At 42.1% G+C, this 25190-nt stretch overlaps 1 protein-coding gene across 2 annotated transcripts in view; it reads right to left on the reverse strand.

Annotated features, from left to right (window-relative positions):
* The window catches only part of BMPER (BMP binding endothelial regulator), a 247111-nt gene that overhangs the window by 50907 nt on the left and 171014 nt on the right, over positions 1–25190 (reverse strand). The window contains exons 12-13 of one of the 2 annotated variants that reach the window (XM_081533565.1): positions 22595–22924; positions 15548–15884 (exon numbers count right to left, since the gene is read on the reverse strand). In XM_081533565.1, coding sequence (XP_081389691.1) covers positions 15548–15884; positions 22595–22924 — 667 coding nt within the window. The remainder of the gene's footprint in view (positions 1–15547; positions 15885–22594; positions 22925–25190) is intronic. The other variant, XM_081533567.1, reaches the window with a different exon arrangement.

The following is a 25190-nucleotide window of genomic DNA, read 5'->3' on the forward strand; positions in this document are numbered from 1 at the left end:
TCATGACTCACTCTCTTGAAGGTCCCAAGAGGCCTCCCTCCTCAGCAGCCCTGCAGACCTGTAAACATGTTACCCTGCAGCTACACCTGTATTTTAACAAGACCTCTTTTTTCATTTTCTTCCTTTTCTTAGAGGGGAAGTTATTTTAAAAATCAGTGTGCTTTCAAAATTCTTTCCCAAGCAAAATTCAATAGCAATCCCTTTTCCCCTCTGCCTCAAGGAGGAATGAGAGAAATACCTGAGTTTCAAGTTTATATGATGCCAGGGGAATCCCTCAGAGTTTAAATTTGGAAGAAAACAATCTTACATTAGACTGAACGAGAAAAAAAAACTCAGACTGAGGATCAAGAGACAGTGACCAGAAGACAGAGGGTTAATGTGGCCTCTCCTCTGTAGAAGACCAAGTTTCAAGACATATGGTTATGAGAAACACTTAAGGTAGGGAGCAAAAATGCCAGGTCCATTTAGAGCCCCATGCTGGTTTTTCAATAGTTGGACACTAACCGAATTTAGGGGCACAGTTCCTCCTCTTACATCCATACTGGTTCCATCACATTTCAAAGCCCCAGACCCAGATGTGCTACTGAGCCGTTTCTCCTCTTTCTTCCAGCAAAACCCAGGGCCCTTCCCTCAGTCTGAAAAGCCCTGTGTTTCTCCACCTCCTCTCCCTCCCTCTTCTCCTTGCTATCTTCTGCCCCCAGATACAGTGACCTTTTGATATTTCCCAAGCTGTTCGTGTTCTTTGCACTCTGCCTGTAAAGCATTTTTTCCCCTAACTTGAACAGACCTCATGCTCTCTCTTCCTTCAGGTTTTAGCTCAAATCATATCCTATCCAAAGGATCTTCTTCCCTGACTGTCTTATGTGAACAGACATCAGACCCCAGTATCATCCGCTATCTCCTTCCCTGCTGTCTTTCTCTGTAGCACATGAAATCTCATCTTACATAATATGTGTATTTACCTATGGTTATGGTCCTCCACACCTCCAGGTTAGCAGAATAATGACTTCGTCTTGATCCCAGCTGCATTCCCTAAGCCAGCAAAGTACCTGATAGAGAAGTTCCTCCCACATACTGGTGGGAGCTGCCATTAGAAACAATCATAGCAAGTACTCTAGTGCTCAGTCGTTCAGTGGTGTCTGACTCTTTGCGACCCCATGGACTGTGACCCGCCAGGCTCCTCCGTCCATGGGATTCTCCAGGCAAGAATACTGGAGTGGGTTGCCATTTCCTTCTCCAGGGGATCTTCCCGACCCAGGGATTGAACCCAGGTCTCCCGCATTGGAGGCAGACGCTTAAACCTCTGAGTCACCAGGGAAGCCCAAGGATCCATTCAAATGTAGAGAGAAATTATATCACCACATTAGTACATGGGTCTCCCAGAGTTGGGACTGTATACACCCTGAGGGGTGCTCTGGGCCTGAGACTCATGTGGGGAGGGCCTCTTACCCAATGCTATGGGTGATGAGAGAGGAAAGGAATGGAACAAAGTGGGTGATTAGATGGCCCAGGAAAGCAGAGCATCAGTCACTATTATCAGTAACCATAGACAGGGTGTGGGAATCAGAGACGGAAAGAAATGAGTCTGGAGGGAGTGAAATATGTCTCTAAACAGGTCAAAAGTCTAAGCAGGGCTGGTGCCCAGGGCTTGCCCTTCAATGGCATCTTGTGGACCAACATCTGTTAAGACTCTTTAAGGACCAAGAAGGAAGCAAACATAAACAACCTTACAATTAATAAGCATGAGCTATTTCACTGATTAGCTGGACAACTACCTTGCGCTATTTCCGCATCATCAGCCACTTCAAAAATTCTGTTGGGAGACCTTCCATCTGATATAGATAATAAAAAGCAATACCAGTGACTAACAGGGGACCAGCCCATGAACAGGTGAAAATGCCTTTTGCAGAAGTGTGATGGTGTGCCCTTCAGCCCTCTATGAGTACATACATTTATTACACACTGGAGTCAAATTACATTACAGATGTCCCAGCACAGCTAACTGAACTCTTTTTTTTGAAAAGAAAAAAATACATATATATATTTGCATAGGTGTAGTTTCTTCTCAAGTCCATCTGCCTCCTCCTTCCCCTATATGTAAACCTACAGTATCTGACCCACCCATTAAATGATCTGATACACCCAAGTTGTCCTTCAAGTACACACACATCATAGCTTGTTTATTTGTAAGGATGCTGGTTTACTGTCTTCCTATTCACTAGACTATTAAATCCATGAAGACAGAAACCATGTCTATTTCATTCACCACTGTAATCCTAACAGCAGAGTTCCTGACATTTAACAAGGTTCAAAAAATATTCAAGACTTGAAGGGAGTAGGAGGGAGGAAGGAGGCAGGATTTTTGAAGCGAGGGTCCACTGATACCTAGGCAGATAATTCCCTGTTGCATGCACAAGTATGAGTACATTTTTCTGGACAAGAGACCCTTAACTTTCATCAGAACCTCAAAAAGGATGGTAATCTCCCAAAAGTCAGGAAGCACTGAGTTATTAGTATCACATCAATCGAAACATCTCAAGCAAGATGTGAAATAAAAATTAGTTTCTTTCTTTAGAAACTGTTTCTAAACCGTCTTTAAAACCAAAGAGAAGGAAAAGAAGATGAAAAGAAGGAAATACTTTATAGGCACACAGCATTAGAATCAAGGATCCCAGTTCCATAATGAACTCAGCCTTTCACAGCAGAGTCAGGCATTCTTATCTCTAGAATTAATATTGTGGATCAGTTAAAAAAAAAATGAGTAGAGAATGGCCACTATTTTGAAATTCAAACATTTCTCTGTAAAAGACCACTAGGATGAAATTGCTCTATTTAAAATTCAGCCAGAATAATACAAAACCTGAACAGACAATTTTGGTCAAAAGAAAGGAAAATCTTTTAAAAGGAAAAAAAAATCTTTCAAAAAGAAAAAATTGCAGTATATGAAGCTTTTGCAAAAACTAAGTGTTAGAAAATGGAGACAATCGGGTCAGGGATGGGTTAGGAGGAGGAGCTATTACCAGATAATGGTGGTAATGATCAAAAATACAATCTTTGGGTCAAACATATTTGTTCACAAATTCTGGCTCTGCCTCCTTCTTGCCTGGTGATCTTGGGTGATATTCTTACCTCCTTTAAGTTCGTGTTGCTCATGCACACAAATGGAACACTAAACACAAAGGAGAGCCCCCAGCTGCCACCTGGCACACAGCATGCAAACGTAAGCTGTCACTACTCCTCTTCTCATAGCATCGCCCATTATTATTAACACTGTCATATATTATTAGGTGTCCCGGAGTTCCAGGCACGTAATGCGTGTCAATCAATGCTGTTAATGTGGTTGTCATTACCTCTTATTACCAAAGCCCGTGGACTCATTTCCCTAGTAGGGCAGGCTTCTGTTTCCAGTCAACCTCTGAATCCAAATCTTTTCTTCCCCTCAAGTAAACACCAACCTCGGCTTTCCCGCAGTCCTTATTTGCTATTCAGTCAATAAATCCTAACAGTGGCCACAAAACTTCAGGTCAGTATCTGCTTAATATCTTTCCTCCCTGGCTTTGATCACAAAGACAAAATGAAGACTCCAATTTCCTGGTTGCTTATTCGTATGGAAAAGCTTTCAGAGGTTTTGAAAAGTCTGGCCCATATTCTTTGAGCAACTCAGATGCATCCTACCTTTGTGCTCACACATGGGCCAGTTGCTTGGGATACAATGAAGAAACCAGCTCACCCTCTCGCTCTGTTTAAACTCTAAACCCTAGGTAAGACAATAAAGATCACAGAGAAAAGCTCTTTCATGTTAAAAGAATTATTAATTCCAGTATCATCACCAGATTTCCCCCTTTCCTTGTAAAGTATTTATTTCTCTACTCTCTGTGCCCACTGACCAGGTTCTTTTCAAGCCTGAAGCCAGCAGAATGGAAACAGATTTTTACAGATAAATTCTGTCAGCCATCTCTGGGCTAACCAGCCTGGCTCCCAGTTCCAGGCCTGTCTGTGCTTCGTGCTGGGGAAAGGAGGATTTGGGCAGCTCTGTCTCTGCCAGGGAACACCGGCTCCAATCTGGTTCAGCAAGAGAGCTGCACTGTGCCTAGTGCCCAACTTTCTCTCCAGGGAGGGCACTTGCTGGGCACTGGGTTATTCATCCCAAAGTGACCAAGGTGCTTCCCAGGATTGGGTGCCCTGTGGAAAGTTATTTCAGTGGCCAGGAGAATTCTGGGTTCTAATTCTGGCTCACAAATGGCCCAGCCAAACAAGTTCAACACTTCTGCTGGGCTTGGCCTTTCAAATAAGGAAGCAGTAAGACCAGGGCCTTTTTATTTATAAAACAAGACATTAAAAGGTTTAGTTTGGTGCCTATATTTTTTTTCCCTTTTTTTCAATTGAAGTATAGTTGATGTACAATGTTGTCCAAGTTATAGGTATGCAGCAGAGTAATTCACAGTTTTTAAAGGTTATACTCCATTTATAGTGATTGTAAAATATTGGCTATATTCCCTGTGTTGTATAATATATCCTTGTAGTTCACTGTTATTTCTAATAGCTTGTATCTCTTAACCACCTATATTGCCCCCTCCACTTTCCCCTTCCCCACGGGTAACACTAATTTGTTCTCTATATCTGAGTCTGCTTTTTTTGTTATGCTCACTAGTTTGCTGCATTTTTTAGATTTCATATATAAGTGTTACCATACAGTGTTTCTCTTTGCTGGTTTATTTCACTCGGGATAATATCTTCCAAGTCTATCCATGTTGCTGCAAATGGTAAAATTTCATTCTTTTTTATGGCTGAGCAGTACTCCATTTGGTGCCTGAACTTTAAACAACACACCAAAAAAAAAAAAAATTGCCACTGAGCTCCAATGAGCACTTTAGCCTAGGTGGGCCTGTGCTTAGCTCCTAATCCCTTTCCCATTAACCCACTCTGTGTTCTCATCTCTAATGTGTGGAGGCTGACTATATAGGACAAGGAAAGATCAGCCCCATTGGCCATAAAAAGGTCTTGGAGTAGACCAAGGCTCAAAGAACTGAGTCCCTTGGGGATGCACAAACACCCGGAAGCAGTTCTAATTTCTCCTCCTCGAGCTAAGGTTCTCCACGTGTGATCCCCGAGTCCCAGCATCACTTGGGAACTTGTTACAAATGTACATTCTCAGCCCCTGGCCTAAACCCACCAGATCAGCTGTCTAAACGATTCTGATGCTTGCCAAAGTTTAAGAACCAAGACCTAAGGCATAGACTACACAGTCGGTGAATACAAAGTGAGAAGTAAATGAATGATGAATAAATGCTAAGTCTTCAGCTTTACTGAACCAATGCTCAATATAAGCTGCTCCCAAGTAATGGCTGAAAGACACTACAGTGTACCCCCTTCATGTCTGATGAATGCTGGGGCATAAACTGTAATGATCTGGTCGGCCATTCCTCCTGACCCACAGTCCATACCCCTCTCAGTTTATGACACTGCCCCATTGAACACCTGTTGGCTGCCTATGCCAGACTCTCACTGGCTTTCATGGTTTTGAGCACACAGTCTTCCATGGCTGGAATCTTTTCCTTTGTGCTCTTCCCCAAACCCCTATTCTTTTTGTGCAGCTAATCCCTACATATGCTTTTGGTTTCAGCTTAGAATGTCACCTCCTCCAGGAAGCCATGCCCCTGGAAGATATCCAGAGCACCCAATGCATCCTTTATTAAATATGTATCCCTTCCTACCTACACTCCTGTTTACTCATCTTTCTCACCCACTAGCCTGCACTGCAAACTCTGTGAGCCAGAGGACTCATTTATCTCAATCACTGCCATACCTCCAGCACCTTGAACAGCGCCTGGTGAATTATTTAATCAATGAATCCTAACAATAAAATAACCTATGTGTGTGTGTGTTTACAATAGATAATATATACCTGTTTTAATTTATTATTGATCTCATTGATTCCTAGACATGAATCATTGACTTTTAGTCTAGAAAAGAAACCTGTAGATATAAAAAAATAATAATTCAGCATTTTCTTCCTTAACAAAACTGCCCCCACATCCAGTCTTATTTTTTTTTTTTTTAACACATACACACTCCTGAATATTTGGTCCCTGATTGAAACACCAGCCCCTGTGAAAGCCTGTGTATGAAAGCTAACTGCTCCTTTTCTTTGCCAGGTCAGAAGAAAATTGAGATGGACTATAATATTTCCATTCAAGACAATGTGTAGGAGGATCCAGAATCACAAGAGCTTCCCTCTTATTTCATATTTGCACACTGTCCATCAACTGTAATTTTTGCCAGCTTGATTGAGAAATAATCAAAGAGTCCTGGATGACCATCAAACCCAGGACAGCCCTGAGCTCCCAGAGCACAGGAGCCAGTGAGCCACCTCTGCAAAGCCTAGGACCCTGCCAGGATGCTAGCTGATTTTACAAGTTCTGATCCTGTCCCTGTGGCTTCACTGAGTCACAGTGCTGGACTCACAACATATCCAAGATCCAACACATCTGTCTGGGGTCTGATGGAAGCCAGCCCACACAGGGCCATCTCTGAGGACACCCGTGCCCAGGTTTTCTTGGTTCTGAGGCATTCTGGCACCCAAGCGCATACCTTAACTTTCCATGGAACAACCTGCAACCTCAGAGATCAGGGCAGAATGCCACTAGACTGTGCTATGATACAGTGATGCGGTCAAGGGAAGTGGATTCCTTTGTGCTTCCACCTGGGCATTTCAAGGGAAACCTTATCCAGCCTCATGCGCAATCTGTTGGTGATATTATCTCTATTTCACACAAAAAATAGACATTCAGAGCTGTTAGATCTCTTACCCCTGGCCACTGTCACTTATTCCTCAACTCGTTCCAGAATGGATTTACATCAGCTTCCAAAACTACATGCAGAATGCAATAAAATGAAAACTTACTGAATGAGGAAAACAGGAAAGGCTCAATAATAAAGTTCAACAAACACATCTCATCTGAACCTTGACCAGGGGAGGATTTACTTCCAAGCTCATGCAGTTATCGGCAGCACACCCACCACTTTCTAAAGGCACCAGTACTGACAGCCTCCTTTCTAGTCTTCAACAGGCCACACTCTTCCCACATTGGGGCCTGCCCTTCCCCCACCCACGAAGGCCCCCTCCCCAGTCCTTCCCGTGCTCACTGGGCTCCACTCAAAGGAGCACTCCTCATGAAGACTTTCCTGTCTACCTTATCCCAAGTTGGTGCCCTCAGCCCACCTTATCACATCACAACTAATTCACCCATTCCTCTTCTCACAGTTGACAATGACCTTGTTTCTTATTTATCACTGTCTGTCCATGCTAATCTATGAGTTGTCTGAAGGAATAGCCTTTGGTTCTCTTATTCAGTCCCTACCGCAGTCCCTGGCACGCAGCACGTACACACTCAAAAGTTGCAAAAGAAGTGAATTAAATGATTAATGAAATCCTCCTCTATAAGCTCATGGCAGAAGCAAGATATTCAAAAACTTGAGTGGACGATAGACTCTGAGAGCAGCCATACTGGCTCCAGCTAAGTTCTGAGAAAGAAACCCAAGACCAGGTGTCCCATCAGGCTGGCCGCTCAGGTTTCACAGGTGGCCCTGAAGTGAATCCCCTCACCTCTCAGTGCCCCACTTAGCTCAACAGTAACATAAAGAAAACATGCCTCATGTCAGCCACCACTCATGTTGCTCTTGTGGCTAGAAAGGGCTTTATACCTGTTGATAATGAAAATATAGTAAAGCTACACCACACGGCTTCCTGCTTACTGAGGAGTCATCAAAGTACCCTAAGCAACCAACAGAGATGCTACAAAATAATTAGTGTTTTACCTGCTACAATGATACTCATTCAAATCTGTGTTCAAAAGCCCCATCTAATTACAATCCACAATGTAATTTTCTGAGGAGAAACACTGCAGGATTCCAGCAAGTTTATGCTGAAAATAAACTCCAAGCTAACATTAAAATCAAACTGAAATTACATTTAACCTTGAGCCAGGCAGGTTGCATAGTGAAGAATTAACTTGGCCCGAAGAGGGTCTAGCTTTGACCTTTAGCTCCTGGAGAGTGATCTCTAGGCCCCTGGAATGCCCTGCTTGACAGGAGAGTCTTTTTTTTTTTTTCCTGGGCCCTTTGGGACTTCCCTGCTGGCTCAGATGGTAAAAAAAAATCTGCCTTGCAATGCAGAAGATCCAGATTTGATCTCTGAGTTGGGAAGATCCTCTGGAGAAGGGAGTGACTACCCACTCCAGTATTCTTGCCTGGAGAATTCCATGGAGAGAGCAGCCTGGTGGACTACAGACCAGGATGTTGTAGAGTTGAACACAACCGGGGGACTAACACTTTTGGCTATGAGACCCTAAATAATGTGCTTTGTGCTGGGGGCTTTGGGCCACCTGATAACAGTTCCAACCTCCAGAAGAGCTGGAGACTAAAGGCTTTAGCATGACCTCCGGGAGGGGCTACAGAAGGTCAGCCACCCAGGCAGTAGGTGATCGAGTTCCAATAAAAACTCGGGATTCTATAAGGCTCAGGAGAACTTCCTTGTGATGCTTCCATGAATAGCATCACATACTGTGACCAAGAAGAGTCAATGCCAGTTCATGACTCTACAGAATAAGATGGTGGCAGAGGTCAATGCAGAAACATCTATAGGTCAAAATACCACACAGGAAGATGGCAAGGAAGATGGCAAGGACAAACACTACTCATCTATAGACAGAAAGGACAGATTGAATCCAGTAAGTCCAAGTGGTTTTCAAGTGAATTGTGAGTAGGCAGAAGTAGATTCTGTGACTCAGAGGCGTGCTCCTGGCAGTCACAGTAGCAGACTCATGCAGTAAGAAGAGCAGATAGTTCCTGCAGCATCAAAGGTGGACCAGAGGCTCTGACTAGTTTATTCTCTGAAACGACAGAACAGTGTACACGTTCTGACTATAAGTGTGTAACAAGTGTGGGGATAAAGACCTAAGATGAAGTTGACACTGGGGGTAGAAGTCACAAGGAGATCAGAGAGAATGAAGATGACAGAGAGGCTAGGAAGGGAGCTAAGAAGACTTTCCCCAAAGCAGAACTTCCAATGCTGGCACGAGACAACAGCAACAAATACAACATAGTATATGTGCTAAATAAGGATAAACACAATCAGCATCTCTAAGAAAGCAAAGAACATTTACAGAGGCCCAGGATGAAATTTGAGCAGTGCCTTCAGCTTAAATCAATGTAGACAATGAAGGCATCTCAGGCAGGGAAAAGACATGGACACAGAGGAAGGAACGGGCATTGTATGTTTAGACACAGTGAAGGAGCAGCCTAGGACTGACTCTAAAAAAGAAACAAAACAAAAAGGGATGAGCTACCGAGGAGGAAAAACATGTTGAACTGTAAGGGCTGAAATCTGTCGCCACCTGGTGTCACCTTTTTTACAGATACAGAGTGGCTGCTCATCCTCAAAGCTGACTTTGCCAAAGGAATAATAAAGCATGTTTAGAACATCACACTTTAAAATGAACATCTCATTTGACTTAGGACCCTAGTTCTAATGGCAACGTGAGACAACTCATTAAAAGTTCTAAACAGAAATGTTCCAAGAACGTTCTTCTTTGAAGCTAAGGGAAGATTGGCTTGATTTGGATTATAGAATAGCAGTTAGCTTTATACGATTTTCTCATACAAACAGACATACACACATAAAGTCTGTATTCCTTGCCTGGATCCCTCCTCTTGTTTTACAATAAATGATGAGTTTCCTTTATAGGAAAACACAAAGTCAGTCATCCACAAAGGCTGTGATCTTCCCTTGGAAGGAAGCCACCGGCAGTCCCCGGGCACCATTATCTCCAACATCGTGGTGCTGTCGGGGTTCCAACGCTCTCCTGCACAAACTCCCACCACCTACCTCCCAGGACCTCAGCAGGAAGGACATGTCTGTGAATCCTCTGGCCTTCCTTCAACTCCTTACAGATGTAAAAACCACTGCATGAAAAGAAAAGAACATTTCCTAGACTGGGGATCCCCAGACATTTTCCCAAACCGAACAAGTGAATGGAGCTTTTGCTCCAGTGAATTATACCCCAGGAAGGGGAGTGAGGAGAGGAAAACAGTCCTGAGACGATTGTGGTCTGTAAATGCCTGGGCTTTGCGACAGTGCACATTCGTTTTCCTGGCTTCTCTGAAATGTGGGCCTGCCCTGACAGGAGAGCCCCACTTTGCTGACAGGTTATATACGCACTCGCAGCTACTTCCTCCAAGATTCAGACCTGAGTTAGGGAAGAAGCCCACTGCTAGTGTTGCGCCAGCCTAAGGTATAGGTGGTCTCTCTCTCCCCAGAGTGGCCCACACAGCCCAGCCCATCTCCTGGCTTCCTTCTCTCCCTGAGGCTGCCAGGGCTGGTCTTGTCATCATGGTCTATGTCAGGGTGGTCAGTAGACCCCGTACTGGCTGCTGAGGACCTCCAGGGAGGCTCTGGGGTTGGGGGCGGCCTACTTCTCCTGGATTTCTCAGTTGGCAGTCAAGACACAGATGGAGAAGGCAACATGAGGCTGGGAGAGGGAAGTGAAAATAAAAGGTGAGGGAAGAGGCACAAAGACAACATCTGCTCCTCAGGGGAGTCTATGTTTGAATCCAGATATAACTGAAATGATTTCACATTCATGCTTCCACAGGATACTACCTACCTCCCTTGCTACCGGAAATGTCTCAATAACACCATCGAAGGCCAATGCAAAACACTTGTGAGGGGGATTAACTAACTGGAGGACAACTCAATTTTTAGGTGATTCATGATTAAGTTATTTTGCATCCAAACATATTCAATGGGTTAATGGAACTAAATCATGCTGATCACAAAGACTTTGAATATTACACTTTATACCAAATGAAGTCATGATGGGTGGAACTAATTTGTGAAGAAAAAATAAGAAAAACTAAAAGCTTCCCAAAAGAAAAAAAAGTCTTGGCTAATATGTAGTCATCTCTTATTTATTTGCAAAAGTTTTTGAGTTTTTAGACAATAGACAGTTTATTATTAAAATTTTTGAACTAGGTAAGACTAAAATAAAATGAGTTCTAAGTCCTACACATCTCAAAAGAAAACTCTAATTCAGAGAAATCAGAATTATTATTCTGATCTTGTAGGAAGTATCTCATATTTAGAATAGAATTTTCCCTGTGGAAATTGCCACATGATTAAGGAAACCCAAAAGTGGTAAAATTTCCTCAGAGAAATACCTCCTGTATCCTCTCCCTCTCTACGTAACATATACAGTGGTACTTGGAAGGTTGCATTCGTAGATTATTCAACTTTATTCTTTGTCTTAAAGGAAAATACAGATATTTCTTTGAAGGATAAGGAGAAAATGAAAAGAATCAAATTTATATACAATTTACATATAGGACCTTTCATGAGAACAAGGCATATCTCTCAAGTCCTATATTGACTCATAAAAAAGATCACAGCACTTAACACACAGAACATTGACAGTGTTTTAAGCTTCATTTTAGAAATCCTACCAATGACATAAAATACACAGGAAAAAATTTACATGTGTGGAATGTCATGTGATAGCTATTTTCTTCTTTATTCTTTTTAGTGTTATTTAAATATTATACGATGAACATGTATTATGCTCTTTCTCTGGAGTATAATTGCTTTACAATGTTGTGCTCGTTTCTTCTGTACAATGAAGTGAATCAGCTGTGTGTATACATATATCCTGGAGAAGGCAATGGCATCCCACTCCAGTACTCTTGCCTGGAAAATCCCATGGACGGAGGAGCCTGGTAGGCTGCAGTCCATGGGGTTGCTAAGGGTCGGACACGACTGAGCAGCTTCACTTTCACTTTTCACTTGCATGCACTGGAGAAGGAAATGGCAACCCACTCCAGTGTTCTTGCCTGGAGAATCCCAAGGACGGGGGAGCCTGGTGGGCTGCCGTCTATGGGGTCACACGGAGTCGGACACGACTGAAGCGACTTAGCAGCAGCAGCAGCAGCATACACATATTCCCTCCTTCATGAGCCTTCCTCCCTCCCCCACTCCAACCTACTCACTCAGGTCATCACAGGGCACTGAGGGTGAGCTTCCTGTGCTTTACAGCAGATTCCTACTAGCTATCTATTTAACCATGGGCATGCTGCTGTCCATGGGGTCACAAAAAGTCAGACACAACTTAGCAACTGAACAACATTTGCATATATGTCAATCCTGATCTCCCAATTTGTCCCACACTCCCCTTCTCCCACCTACATCCATTCTCTACCTCTGCATCTATTTCTGTCCTGGAAATAGATTCATTTGTACCATTTTTCTAGATAAGACAAAAAAACAATTTTTTAAACATTTACAATGCAATCTTAACTTACCATATTTCATGCTATGTCACAAAAGAGAATTTTTTTTCATTTTTTAATTGCTCTGCAGATACATCAGTGAGACTCTATCTAATCTGTTCTCCACAATGAGAACAGGAAAAGTTACCATGTATCAGAAAAATAAGTGGCTGAGCAGGGACAAGGTTCTCCATAAAAAGGAAGGTACACAGGATAAAGCATACTGTGCCAAGACCAAGACTGCCTTTCTATCACATGCCAACATGTCACCGCCCATTGACCTCAGGCTTTGGAGGAGCACCACCAGGTAGCTGCTGCCATGTCTAGTCTACAGACAAAGAATCTGAAGGTCAACAAGCTACCAGGACCACACAGCTAGCAAGTAGCAAGTGACAGTGTTGAGGTTACACCCAGCCTGGAACTACCCAATACTTTCTTACTTCATTGCTTCTCAAAGGCTCCCTAAGGTATGGTCCTTGCTGGAGATTGCTTGAGAACAGAATTCCCTTTCCACATCGACCCTGTTTCTTTCCTTTCTCCTGCCACATCTGTGTTTGGAAGAAAGAAAGAAATCCGAGATCTACCCAATACTGGCCACCTCACTTGAAAATTCGTGAAGGTGAACCTCTCAGTTGGAGAGTGAGGTCATCAACAAAGCGAGTGACAGTCAGGATCACCCAGCTCTGCCTTCCTGAGCTCCCCTTGCCTCTTCCAGGGAGTGGCTGGCCTGGAAGGGGGCTCTGCCCCTACATCACATACAGCAGAACATAAGCTCACCTCCCACCATACTCTATCCTCCAAACCTCAGTACACAAAGATCCTGAGAGCATTCTCAAAAGCTCTCCAAACTCAGACACCCAGCCCCTTACACAGTGACTCCCCCATCCCTTACTGTGCCACTATAGCTTTTGTAGCAACTTTCAAGAGCAGAAGGCAAGCAACTGTCTGGCCATCTAACAGTTCCCATTCTCTCTATTCATGTCAACGTCATTTCTCACGACTTCTGCCAAGGTGCTCATCATATTCCTGCTCACAGTCCAGGGATCACAATACAAAATAAATCACCAAAGAGCAAAGAAATAGAAATTTGCAAAAAGGGATGAATCTCTACAGGCCTGCTCTCCAATTTTTGCTTTCAACACATTCCTTTGAAATGGGATGAAGACCAAAGGTGTGGACTGCTAGGGTCCTGGGAGAAGTATAGCCTTTCCATTCTGTTTCAGACAGAGAAGGGTCCAGTCCAAATCCACAACTGGGCTAGGAAAGCATCCATAAGAGGCCTTAACGCTTGCTAATCATTTAATTAATGATAGAGGATATGATAGTAGCCAACAATTACAGAGTACTTATTACTCGGGGGCACTGGGTTAAGCAGATGTATTTACGTTCATCATCTCATGGAATCTGAATGATGGCTCTTCAAGGTAGGTTCTTTTACCATCTGCATTTCCCAGATAAGCAAACCAAGGTTTGAAAAGCTTCAATAACTTCTCAAGTTTGTAAAGCTGGGATGGGTTTTTAGCTCAGAGAAACCACAAAGTTCTTAATTACTGTGCTCTATTGCCACTCCAGTGTTCTTGCCTGGAGAATCCCAGGGACGGGAGAGCCTGATGGGCTGCCGTCTATGGGGTTGCACAGAGTTGGACACGACTGAAGCGACTTAGCAGCAGCAGCAGCAGCAGTATTGCTTCCTATTCAAGCTGCCCTGGTGGCTCAGTGGCAAAGAATCCACCTGCCAATTCAGGGGACACAGATTTGATCCCTGGGTCCAGAAGATCCCCTGGAGAAGGAAATGGCAACCCACTCTGGTCTCTTTGCCTGGAGAATTAAATGGAGAGAAGAGCCTGACGGGCTACAGTCCATCAGGTCACAGAAGAGTCAGACATGACTTAGCGACTAAACAACAACTGCTTCCCATCAGACTTTCAAGTGATGGGTATTTAGTTTCAAAGTGAAGCCTGGTTTGTCTATCCAGGTGCTTAACTCACTCCAGAGTGCATTAAAGATCTTTCAATTTCAATAGACAAGGGTGAGGTCAATCTATTGGGTGGTTTAGGGAGGAGAAAGAAGGGAACCCAGAGAATTCAAGTTACAACCAGAAAATGACTTGAAGAAACTAAACACATGAGTTGGAGCCAAATGGTTTGACAGATTCAGTCATGTTCAGGAATTTGTGATGACAGGGATCGTCCTTTTTCACCACACTTTGAGCTGACTTTATAGAACTTTATCTCTTACATCCAAAGATGAAATAAATTTTTAAAAATCACATTTAATGAGAACTAGGGGAAATAAACTGGTGGCAATTAAAGAGTAAAAATAACTTCTCCGTGGCTTCAGACCACAGGAGTTTTCTCATTTTAAGAGGCATGGGCAAATCATTTAAACAAGGCCTTTTGGGGCTGTGTTCATCTCATGTTTCCTTCCACACCCAGTGGTGGTTAAAGTTATAGTTAGTCACAGCTCTTGAATCCATAGAATCGTGTAGTAAATGGAAGTACAACCAGGCCAAACTCATCCATTCACAAATGCAACCTTGTAGCATGGATGTCAAAGCCAAGTCTCCTTTTTAACCAGTTGCTTTGTATGGAAGGGGGTTAAGCAGAATTAGAAAAGGTTATGGAATCCACAGTCTTAATGAGAGACCTTCCTTCCTCCATTCTTAAGTCCTGTTTCTATACTCTTCTAACTCTGGACACAAAGTCTCATAGTTGGCTAAAATCCGAGGAACTCTCATCTGACCACCTCATTTTCTATGTGCAGATTTGTCTGGGGCTAGACCATGGGAAAGATCTGATGAACCCTTCCTCAAACCTAGAATAACCGAGCTCACTGAAATACCCAAAGAGAGCCAGAGCGATTTGAGATTCCCACTTCTGCCCTACACCATTGTATTTCAGGCCAGAATTTGGGAAGCACTCCTCAATCTTAGAGTCAAGCTAACACCTGGAAAAACGCTAGGGTGTCCCTAGCTTCCCAGTGAACCTGCAGACACAAAAACAATCACTTATAGAAGATAACTCTGAAGCACTCCCTACGAGTTCTTATTTTGAGACATAATGTGGGACTGATTCAAGAGGAGATCAGTCTCAAGACAAGAAAGAAGTAGGGGTGTTTAGACTCTGCTTTGGGGGCCCTGGTACACCAAGGGATTTGACAGTTTCTGTTCCAAGGTCAAGTCTATCCCTGGTGTGTAACCCAAGCCCATTCCTGAAAGCACTGTACTTACCGGTAGAAAGTAGTGTAGTCCACAGTTGAGTGGCAGGTCTGAAACTCCCAGGATTTGAGTTTCTGGCATTCTCGATGGGCTCTAAGCTTTACCTTCACTGTCCCTTGACACAGTTCAGGCACTGGTTTTCTCTGAGGTCTGTTACAGAACTCATTGGACTCCACTCTCCAGGACTCGGCAAAGTCATCCACATCAAATTTGAAGCTTCCGTCTCCACCAATTAAGTCATCACGCTTATGTCCATTGTAGTTGCCACAAAGACCACAGAGTTTGCCCTTGAGATGGGGGGCAGCCATGACTTCTACAAAACTGTCTCCATCCCAGGATATTTCCAAACCTAGAGGAAACAAGGAGCAATCACTCTTGAATCCCCCAATAGTTTTCAAGTGTAGATTCTTATACAGTACAAATGACTGTCCTCTAACAAGGAACACTAAGGACCTCACTGAAATCTTGATTGCCTTTCAATCTCTCCACATCAAAGATTGTGTGATATAACACAAATCACTTATTGGGGCTTACAACTTTTTAAATGTGTGAGGTTTGCCCTTACAATGTTATCTTACATAGTGTGACTTACAGATGATTCTTCATTGACCATGTTACTCTAAGGTTTGTATTTTTGCCCTTTTTCAAAGTAATCGTCTTGGTTCACATCATGTTTTCATTTATCCAACAACTACTACAATGTGGAAATGGAAAGATAACAAAGATGATAATTTGCAATGTAGTTTTCTCTTTATCTAATATTCCCCTCATATGATGATATTTAGTGATATTTAAGTATTAAAGTAATAAATATAAAGCTTCTGAACACATCCCCTTCAAAGTACAACACTCATACAAATGAAAACATTTACCCCCCTTATTATTTTACAGTCATCCATGAGATACACACAGCTGTTTAATCCATGCTTCCATGGTTGAGATGTCATGAGACCTAGGTCGGGGCCTCCATGCATACCTGGGCTGATCATAAGCTTCAACATTTGAGCAAGCATGGAGGCTACCAGGCCACAGGTCAAAATTCCTCATGGGCTGGACAGAATCACCTGGACAGCACTGTTCACTGAGGAAATGATCTTCACTCCACAAGGTTGAGAACATAATCCCGTCTTGGTTTGCTGAACTGACCATCTAAACAGTTGGAGAATTTGTCTGAGAACATTCATTTTCTCCAGACCTGCTAGCCCTGAGTGTCTAGGATTTACTGTAACAAATGATCCCACTGAATAGTGGAATTTCTGTCATGGGTCGGACAGCCAGTTTCTGCTGTCACACAGCACAGATCAGTTTGATCAGGATGTCAGGAAGAAATGATGCAGTATGTGAACACACTACCCATAAGACAAAGGAGAGGGTTTCATGAAGAGTCTTTCGAGGATCAGTCAAGAGCAAATGATGATTCTGGTATTAACATTTTCTTTATGTCTCAAGCGTGTGGTAGAAGCTCTTCTTACTGTTGGTAATATCTTGGCAGTGCCTGAGCCGCCCAGTGAATGGGTGAACTAGGTACCAATGCTTTAGATGAGCACCAAGGGCACATCTACAACAGGTCGCAGTGCATTTCTGCCCTGGGACTCCTCCTTACTCACTGTCACTGTCTCCTAAAAGTGACAGCCCACAAAGAAAGCTCTGTTTTAACAGAAAAATAGAAACCATCCCCAGCTGTGTGTTTTCAATCTTACCCACTTGGATTTCTGACAAAACCTAGTCTTTGATTTAGTCCTTTCTGAGTATCTAGAGAGAGCTTCTTCTTCTTTTTTTTTTTCTTTTAAGAAGACTTTATCTTTGTTCCTGAAGGATCAATATTAGCCTGATGAGTAAATGCTCAGAAGATGTTCAAAAGTTGGGAGATAAGGTGGTGATAAGAAAGAAGAAAGGGGTGGGGAGGGATGGAATGGATCTCGTCTGAATATAAAATTGGCATAAGGCAACATTAGAGTGATGTAAGATCAGCAGGAAACACCCAGAAGTAAGATGCTGCAGATAATATTCCCTAAGCCAATATTCTAAAGCCAATATTCCTTTGGTCATGGTCCTAGAGGAGAGAAGCCTGGCCAAATAGCATTCTGTGAGCAGGCCACACAACTGACATAAGAAAGAGTTACAGATCTGCTTTAGGGGAAATTATTGGTAGAATAAACCAGTGGTCTAAAACTGGATTTCTCAAGAAATAAACCAAAAGACTCACATGGAAATCATGTAAGGTACATGAAAAGAATGGAAGCATTCTCAGCCCAAGGCAAACTGTAGAGAAGGTTTCTTGGTCAGGAGGAGCAGCTCAGTGTCCGAAAGCAATTGAATAGAATTCGGTAAAAAGAAGGAAAGAAGGTCATAAGAAAGTCTCTTTTGGGCTTTGGGAGTAACTGAGTGAAGAGAAGACAATGTTGGGACAAGGTGATCAAAGCAAGGACATGCTGCTAGTCTATCCACACGCTGGACTGATCTCCTGTGAGGATCTCAAACATTGGGTCAATTCTGACAATCACAACTATTGTATAAAACAATTTCTATTTCTTCATGCCCCATCATCGAACACATTATCTGGCACATAGTATATTCTCACTAAATGAATGAATTACCCTGTAAATTGATACAATGAATCAGCAAAGCCAAAGAAATTTGTGAATTTCATGCCAGTTAAGACACTAAAATAACATTTTGAAAAAAGACAAGCAAACTATAATTTGATTTGTAATATACTCTCTAAGGTATAGAAGAAACTTGACCTCATACTCCTGTAACTAGGCAGCTGCCCAGCCAGAGAAACAAAGGGAGAAAATCAATTCCATACAACGCCCTAACTTTTACAGCATAATTCCAAAGATTTTCCGCCTTGCAAAATTTTCCAAACTACAAATCTCTTTTCTAAACAGCAGGCAAACGCTGCTCTTCCAAGTGCCACATTGATCGAGAATTTATATCCAAAGGAGCTCCAGCAAAATTACTAGCAGTGATACAATAAATTTGAGATTTGGGGCAACTGAGTTCATGGGAATTCAACTCACAGGGAACAAGTCAGTCATTTTTTCTTTGCAATGGACTGGTGGTTCCTGCATGCTTAAGAAGATACAGGCCCACTGTGTTTTAAATATACTCTTCTCAAGACTCGGCTTCTCTGGTTGCTCAGATGATAAAGAATCTGCAATGCAGGAGGCTCAATTTCAATCCCTGGGTCAGGAAGATTCCCTGGAAGAGGGAATGGCTACCCACTCCAGTATTCTTGGGGTTTCCCTGGTGACTCAGATGGCAAAGATTCTGCCTGCAAGGCAGGAGGCTTGGGTTTGATCGCTGCATCAGTAATATTCCCCATCCACTCCAATATTCTTGCCTGGTGAATTCCAAGGACAGAAGAGCCTGGCAAGCTACATACAGTCCATGGGGTCGTAAAGAGTCAGACACGACTGAGTGACTAACACTTTTGCTTTTTTTCTCAAGATTCTTGACATCTCTTTCATGAAACACAATCCTCAAAGTAAGAGAATAATTTGTAATTCACTCTTTTCCTCCTCTTTTTGTCATTATGTTAAGAGGCTATTCATAGAACAATGTTAGGCTTCCTATCGTGCAGGGATGACTTACTGGACTACAGATGACTTTGTCTATTCTTGTATCATATACACATGTATTTGCATGGTTATTTCTACTCTCTACATGAGTAAAATCTATGCAAAGTAAATTACAGTAGTGACAGCCAAAAAAATGAATAAGTTGTAATTGAAAAACACATTGCTTTTCCAAAAGAGATTTTAAATAGGCATCTTACGAAATGAAAATGCCATGGAAGTGTTTGAGGTTTGGGGGTTAGTCTTTTCTGCAGCTGGGATGAGTTTCCCAATTCTCTGCATGGGAAATGGTAGAAGCAACTGGCAGTCAGAAGGCCAAAGCTGAAGCACATGTCTCATCTGGGATGTGAGCAGCAGCTGCATTCCTTCCACTGGATGAAGAGTCTTCCAATTTTCCTTTTCACCAGTGAGTGTTTTACCAACCTGTTTTTCACCCTTCAAGTGTGTGACCTGGCTCCAGATTATTAATTTTTTTTTTTTTTGGTGGGAAAGTTGTCAGTCTTTTATTTTGTGGTTGCTTTTGTTTGTTTCTTTTTGGTTGTTATTGTTGCTTTTGCTGCAGTCCACTTTTAAGAGAGAGAGGAGGTGCAAAATCTGTAGACATAACATAGTGATGCTTAAAAATGGAGAATTTTTTCTGTTTAGGGTTTATACCAAAGGAACATGTGTGTGTGTGTGTGCACGCGCGCATGTGTAGGGAAGCCTCGCATGCTGCTGTTCATAGGGTTGCAATGAGTTGGACACAACTTAGCGACTGAACAACAACATATATACACTCCAGGTTCCTCAGACGTAGAGTTCTACCAAAAGTAAAATACAAAGCCAGACTTCCACATGTTAACACTTTCAGGTGGATCTGACGTAACTCTTTCAGGTGGAGTTGATGAAGTGAACAGATGGAAGAAAGGAAATATTTTAAATGATTCGCTAAGTGCAGAGAGTTGGGTGGGGGAGAAAGGGGAGTTACGGCAGGAAAGAGCAGAGCTTTCTCAAGCTACCAAAACTTGCTTTGCCTTCTGTACTACCCCAATTGTTATTAGCTATGTAACTACAGCTTAATTCCACCCAAGCTACATGGCCACCTGTGCTCTTCTGCCGAAAGATTCCATCATGAAGTGCTGAGTCTATAAACACAGGGGCAAAGAGGCATTTCTCTCCATCTCCCATCTTACACCTGCAGTCTTGACTTAAATAGCTATTTCAAAGAAATATCCTTTGATCACTTGAGCTTATGAAAAAAAAATTATGGAGGAAGAACAAACATTCAAAGGATATACTGTGATATTTTAGATAGACAATCAATAGGTAATAAAAATGAAAACATCCCTAAGGGGTAGTACAAACTGAGATTTGGGGACCAGAGTAGAAAGGACTATTGTCTGGAAATGGAATTGTTCCATTCAAAAGATAATCTCAAAGTAATTTTAGCACCCAGAGATAAATAGTTCTTCCCTAGGAAGCAGAAAGTTTGTGCCCTCCATGTGCTATAGGAAGTTGTTCAGCTAGGTATTAAAGGTACCACATAAATTAGCTGCATCATGGCAAGAGAGATGGAAAAAAGAAGACAAAATGTAAAACTGAATTCAAGGCCTAGAAGAGTTAAATTCACTAATCCAATTATGGCATTTATGATCTATTATTATTTTCTTAGCAGCCTCATCCTTTTGCTCATTTTTACCATGTGAAGTCCTTACAAAGAGTACACTTATTCCATAAGGTATTGCCAGCTGTGAGAGGAACAGTACTGAACGTCCTCGACTGTTAGTAATTTTGACTATGCAGAATTCCTTTGAGAATTGGGTAGTGGCTGACTAATAATTTCCATATCAGTAGAATCCATTATGTTCAGCTGGCATGCACAAAGATAAACAAGGTACTTCTAATTACTACTGTGTAATAATAGGTCATTTTGTGTCCATTTTACATGCAACCACAAATTGTTGCCTCCTTAAAAGAGATGAGCTGAGGCCTACGTGTGCAGAGTGACATGTCATTTGAATGTTAACAACTGGTGTCTGAATTTTCTGGGGTGGATTAATCTGGGGTGGATTAATCCCTCTGAAGTTGAAAGAACAGAACTCTTCACATCTACCACTTTCAAAGTGAACATTCTCTATAGAATGTTCAAATACATTAATATTTAACATTTCTCACTGAAACCATGTCATACTCTCTAAATAAAAATCTCTGTGGGTTTCTCTTTGGTTTCCTGCCTTTGTTTAGCTAAGCTGGCATTTCATCAGCTCAAATCAATTTACCGAATATATTTTGACTTGAACAGAAAACAACAGGGTTCTGAAGGTACCATGGAGAACAGTCTCTGCAGTCCCTCAATAGTGCCTGCTCTATCAAATGTTTCCCTTTCTGATCCATATTAGCTAAAGAAACTGGAACCCAAGTGATGCTTTTACATTGTTAAATTCTCATCAATGCAAAAAGTTAAAAAAAATATATATATATATATGCTGACTTCCTCAAATGTCCTTAAAGAAATAGCATGCTAAGAGGACATGCAATTCAATATCCAACTGACAAACAATATGCACTAACCAAAGGCAGCATGGAAGGAACCATTCATGATATCATATAAAATGTGTGAACAAACTGAATTCATTCTTTGGGGCTGATAATGAAGAGTTGAGTTCTGCTTCTAAGATGTCTCTCTTAGGCAACATCTCACAGACAAGAATGTGGGCCTCTGTGAACTGCTAGGAGTCACCTATTAGCAACTATGAACAGTTTGGCTTAGGGGGAATCTATCTGCCAGTGGAGTGGCAACAGAGTCCAGCAAGTCTCAGGCAATATGTGATGCTGAGAAAAGGTCTCAGCATCAGTGGCCAGCTCCATGAGCCCATGGCTGGAGAAAGTGCTTTCAGAGCAAGCATCCTAAGTGTCTTCCAGCAGGAGCTGACAGTTGTACCCATCAACTCAATAAGCAGCCTTCCCCGGGTCCAGAATGGACAAGACTGCTGGTCACACAGCCCATCATCCCCACTCCCATATGCACACCCACACATTTGCAGTTTGCTTTTGAGGATTCCCTCCTTCTTGGACAGATGTTAACAAGGAAACACTCTTTCTCACAGATGTGAAATTGCACATGACTAGCTGAGCTGGGAAAGACACTGACAATTCCAAGCTGGACATCAATGACCTAAAATAGCAACACAACATGAGACAGTGGTTATCCGGGGAGAACAACTGCTATTTTCGGAATGAGGATGAAAAGACACTGAATGTGGACAAATCGCAAGTTGCAGATGACGCGTCAGATTGCAAGGCTCCTCGGTGTGCCAATTTTCTCCAGCTATTTTGTGGCATCTGGAGAATGAGGCAACCCCTGCAGTCGGTGGACTTCTCTGCCTCTGGTTTTCCTCCACGGAGGAGGAGGGGAGCAGCTGCAGCTCCTGGGCACCAGTTGGTGAGACAGAGGGAAGCGCCAGAGGTACACAGAACGCCCGTGCTTCTGGAAGCCCACCTGCTTTGGTTGTCACTTTCAAGAGGTAGCCGTCCAGGTCGATGTGGAACTGCGGCGCGTGGCAGGGCAGCGCGATGCGCGAGCCGTTCCAGCGCACCGTCAGGTGCTGCTGGAGGCTGACGGTGCCGGCGCCCAGCACCAGGTCCACCGACTTGGTCCAGGAGAAGGAGCGGGTCCTGCGCGCGTCGTTCTTCACCAGCACCTGAAAGGGCGAGGCAGGGGAGGAGCAGTCTTTTGTCAACACGTACTGACATGTCCCCTGAAAGTTAAATGTCCGTCCGTCAAAAGTGTTGTAGTGGGGGTCTCCGAACACTGTGCAGACGCCGGGCTCTGCGGATGAGTGAGAGACAAAAGCAGGTCATAAACCGAGCACAGGATTCAAAGAGAAAACAGGAGTCTCTGCAATAAACCTGATAGGGGCACCTGCCAGGTAAAGGGAGGGCCTGAGCAGAGATGCACTAAGGAAAATCAACTTAAAAAAAAAAAGTTCGGTTGTTCCAAAAGTTTGTACCAAATCTCATAGGACATGAAGTACTTCTGATGCTATTATACTTAAAAGTTACTTATAACGCTTCTGAATTTTTAAAGCATCTCTATTTTAGAGCCTTGATATGCTTCTATGGTCTTAATGTCAAGGTTAGAGAAATGAAACTAGAATGATTTTGTAAACAGAACTGGCCAAATTTCATAATCCATATAACCGAGAACAAAAATATAAATAAAAGGCAGCAGCACATATGACAATTCATCAAAGCAACAATATTGTTTCCTTTTAACTGATTCAAAAAATCAGGGAACATGGTATTCTAAATGTTATTCATGGTCTTAAAAAAGTATTATATTCAACACTCATATATTTCTAAGGACAGATAAACAGACTTGCCAAACAGATACATGTTTAATGTTGTTAAGAAACAAAACACTGATGAAACTGTCTCTGTGTAGTTTCTAGAAATACAGGCCTCCTATATTTTGATCTTTGTATTCAAAATCAAAAGTTGGATAAAAAATAAATCGTAAAACCCATTGTTTAGTAAGTTTAAGAAATTTCAATGAATTCATCACTTCAAAATACCAGTAATACAAATACTTACGACACACAAGTAAAGTTTTACACTTTAGGGCATTCCAAAGGTTTATATATTAAATTAAATATCATTTCTTTTTTTAAACAGAATTTGACATTGATTTGTTTCCCATATAAATATATTTTATCTGTTTTAAAGAGGGCATACACAAACTAGGAAATGAGAAATTCAGAGAAATTAGTCCAAACTAAAATAAAAAGATCAGTTTCTAGAACAGGTCAAGAACATGACACTATCTCATATAAATAATAATTCTGAAGATGTAAGGGAAAAATGAAGCATCCATCGGGAGGAAGGATGTGCCAACAGATCTGGTAGGACCAACTGATCCAAAGCAAACATTTGCTTTTAATTTCTAAAGTGTTTGGCAATTAATGTTGTTTTATGATACATTATGTCATTTCATATGTCAATTTCATGTGACTCCACATAAATCAGATGTATTGGGAATTTTATAAATTAATTACTTGTCTAAGTTAGCCTTTCTTGTCAACATTTAATAAAGACTCATAGAACTGATCATTTCTGATATGTAGGTTTCAATGAATACTTGAAAGAATATAGAAAAGGCATTACTTGGGGGGAAGAAGGTGGGAGAGAAAGCTTGAAAGCTTAGCTGCAACATTTTAATTCACCCTCCATTTCAATTTCTTTCTTATCCTTTTTTATGGTTGCTCTTTCAGTATGACTCCAATTTTATTCAGTTTGTTGCATCACATAGCACCCAGTCCCCACTTTCCAAATCCTATACCCACCTCCAGCTAGTTTTCCACCTATCTAACCACTCCATACTGCATTTTCCAGTCCCCTTCTCCATGTTATTACTTTCAAAATTGTCCTATCACACATTTCTCTCACATTTTGATGAATCCCCCTCTGGTATGAGAATGGTGCTTTCTGGTTGATAGGAAGCAAGGAAGTTCTTTGGGACACCCCAAGTGGCATCAGGAGAAGTATAGTTCAAAGTTAATACTACCACATGCCACAAAAGAACTAAATGTTAACCTGACCACCAGATGCACCAAATTCAAGCAAAGGGCTTTTTCAGAGTTTTTAATGCCACATGCTCAACAAGAAAACTCAGAACCAATCAAGGTTTTTGAGCTCTTGAGCTCATAACAGATGGATTTCAGCTTGCAACGGCCAAAACATAAATGAAGGAGCTGAAATTATACTCCTGAGAAATCCTCTCTCTGCTGTTGAGTAGGCACAGAGAATCCCTATACACTTTCTGCCTGGAGTCTGCAGGGGACATTGTATGGCTTCTCCAGGTGTTCTGACTCCAGCTGCATCAAAATTAGCACTAACAAACACAGTAATAGCTAACGTTTACCAAGAATTCACTACACACCTTAGCACTGTTCTCCATGCCTACCGATCATGGACACATTGTAAGAAAATGGATATTTAGATTTTCTCCTAACATTAAACAAAGAGCTAAGCCTTTGGCAGTAAATCCATAAAATAAACTATTATCTAGTCATTGAAAAAGTTTGTAAATAATGTTC

The sequence above is a fragment of the Giraffa tippelskirchi genome, chromosome 10, assembly GCF_054371585.1.
Source record: "Giraffa tippelskirchi isolate mGirTip1 chromosome 10, T2T-mGirTip1v1.2.pri, whole genome shotgun sequence".
In the NCBI taxonomy this organism is placed as follows: Eukaryota; Metazoa; Chordata; class Mammalia; order Artiodactyla; family Giraffidae; genus Giraffa; species Giraffa tippelskirchi.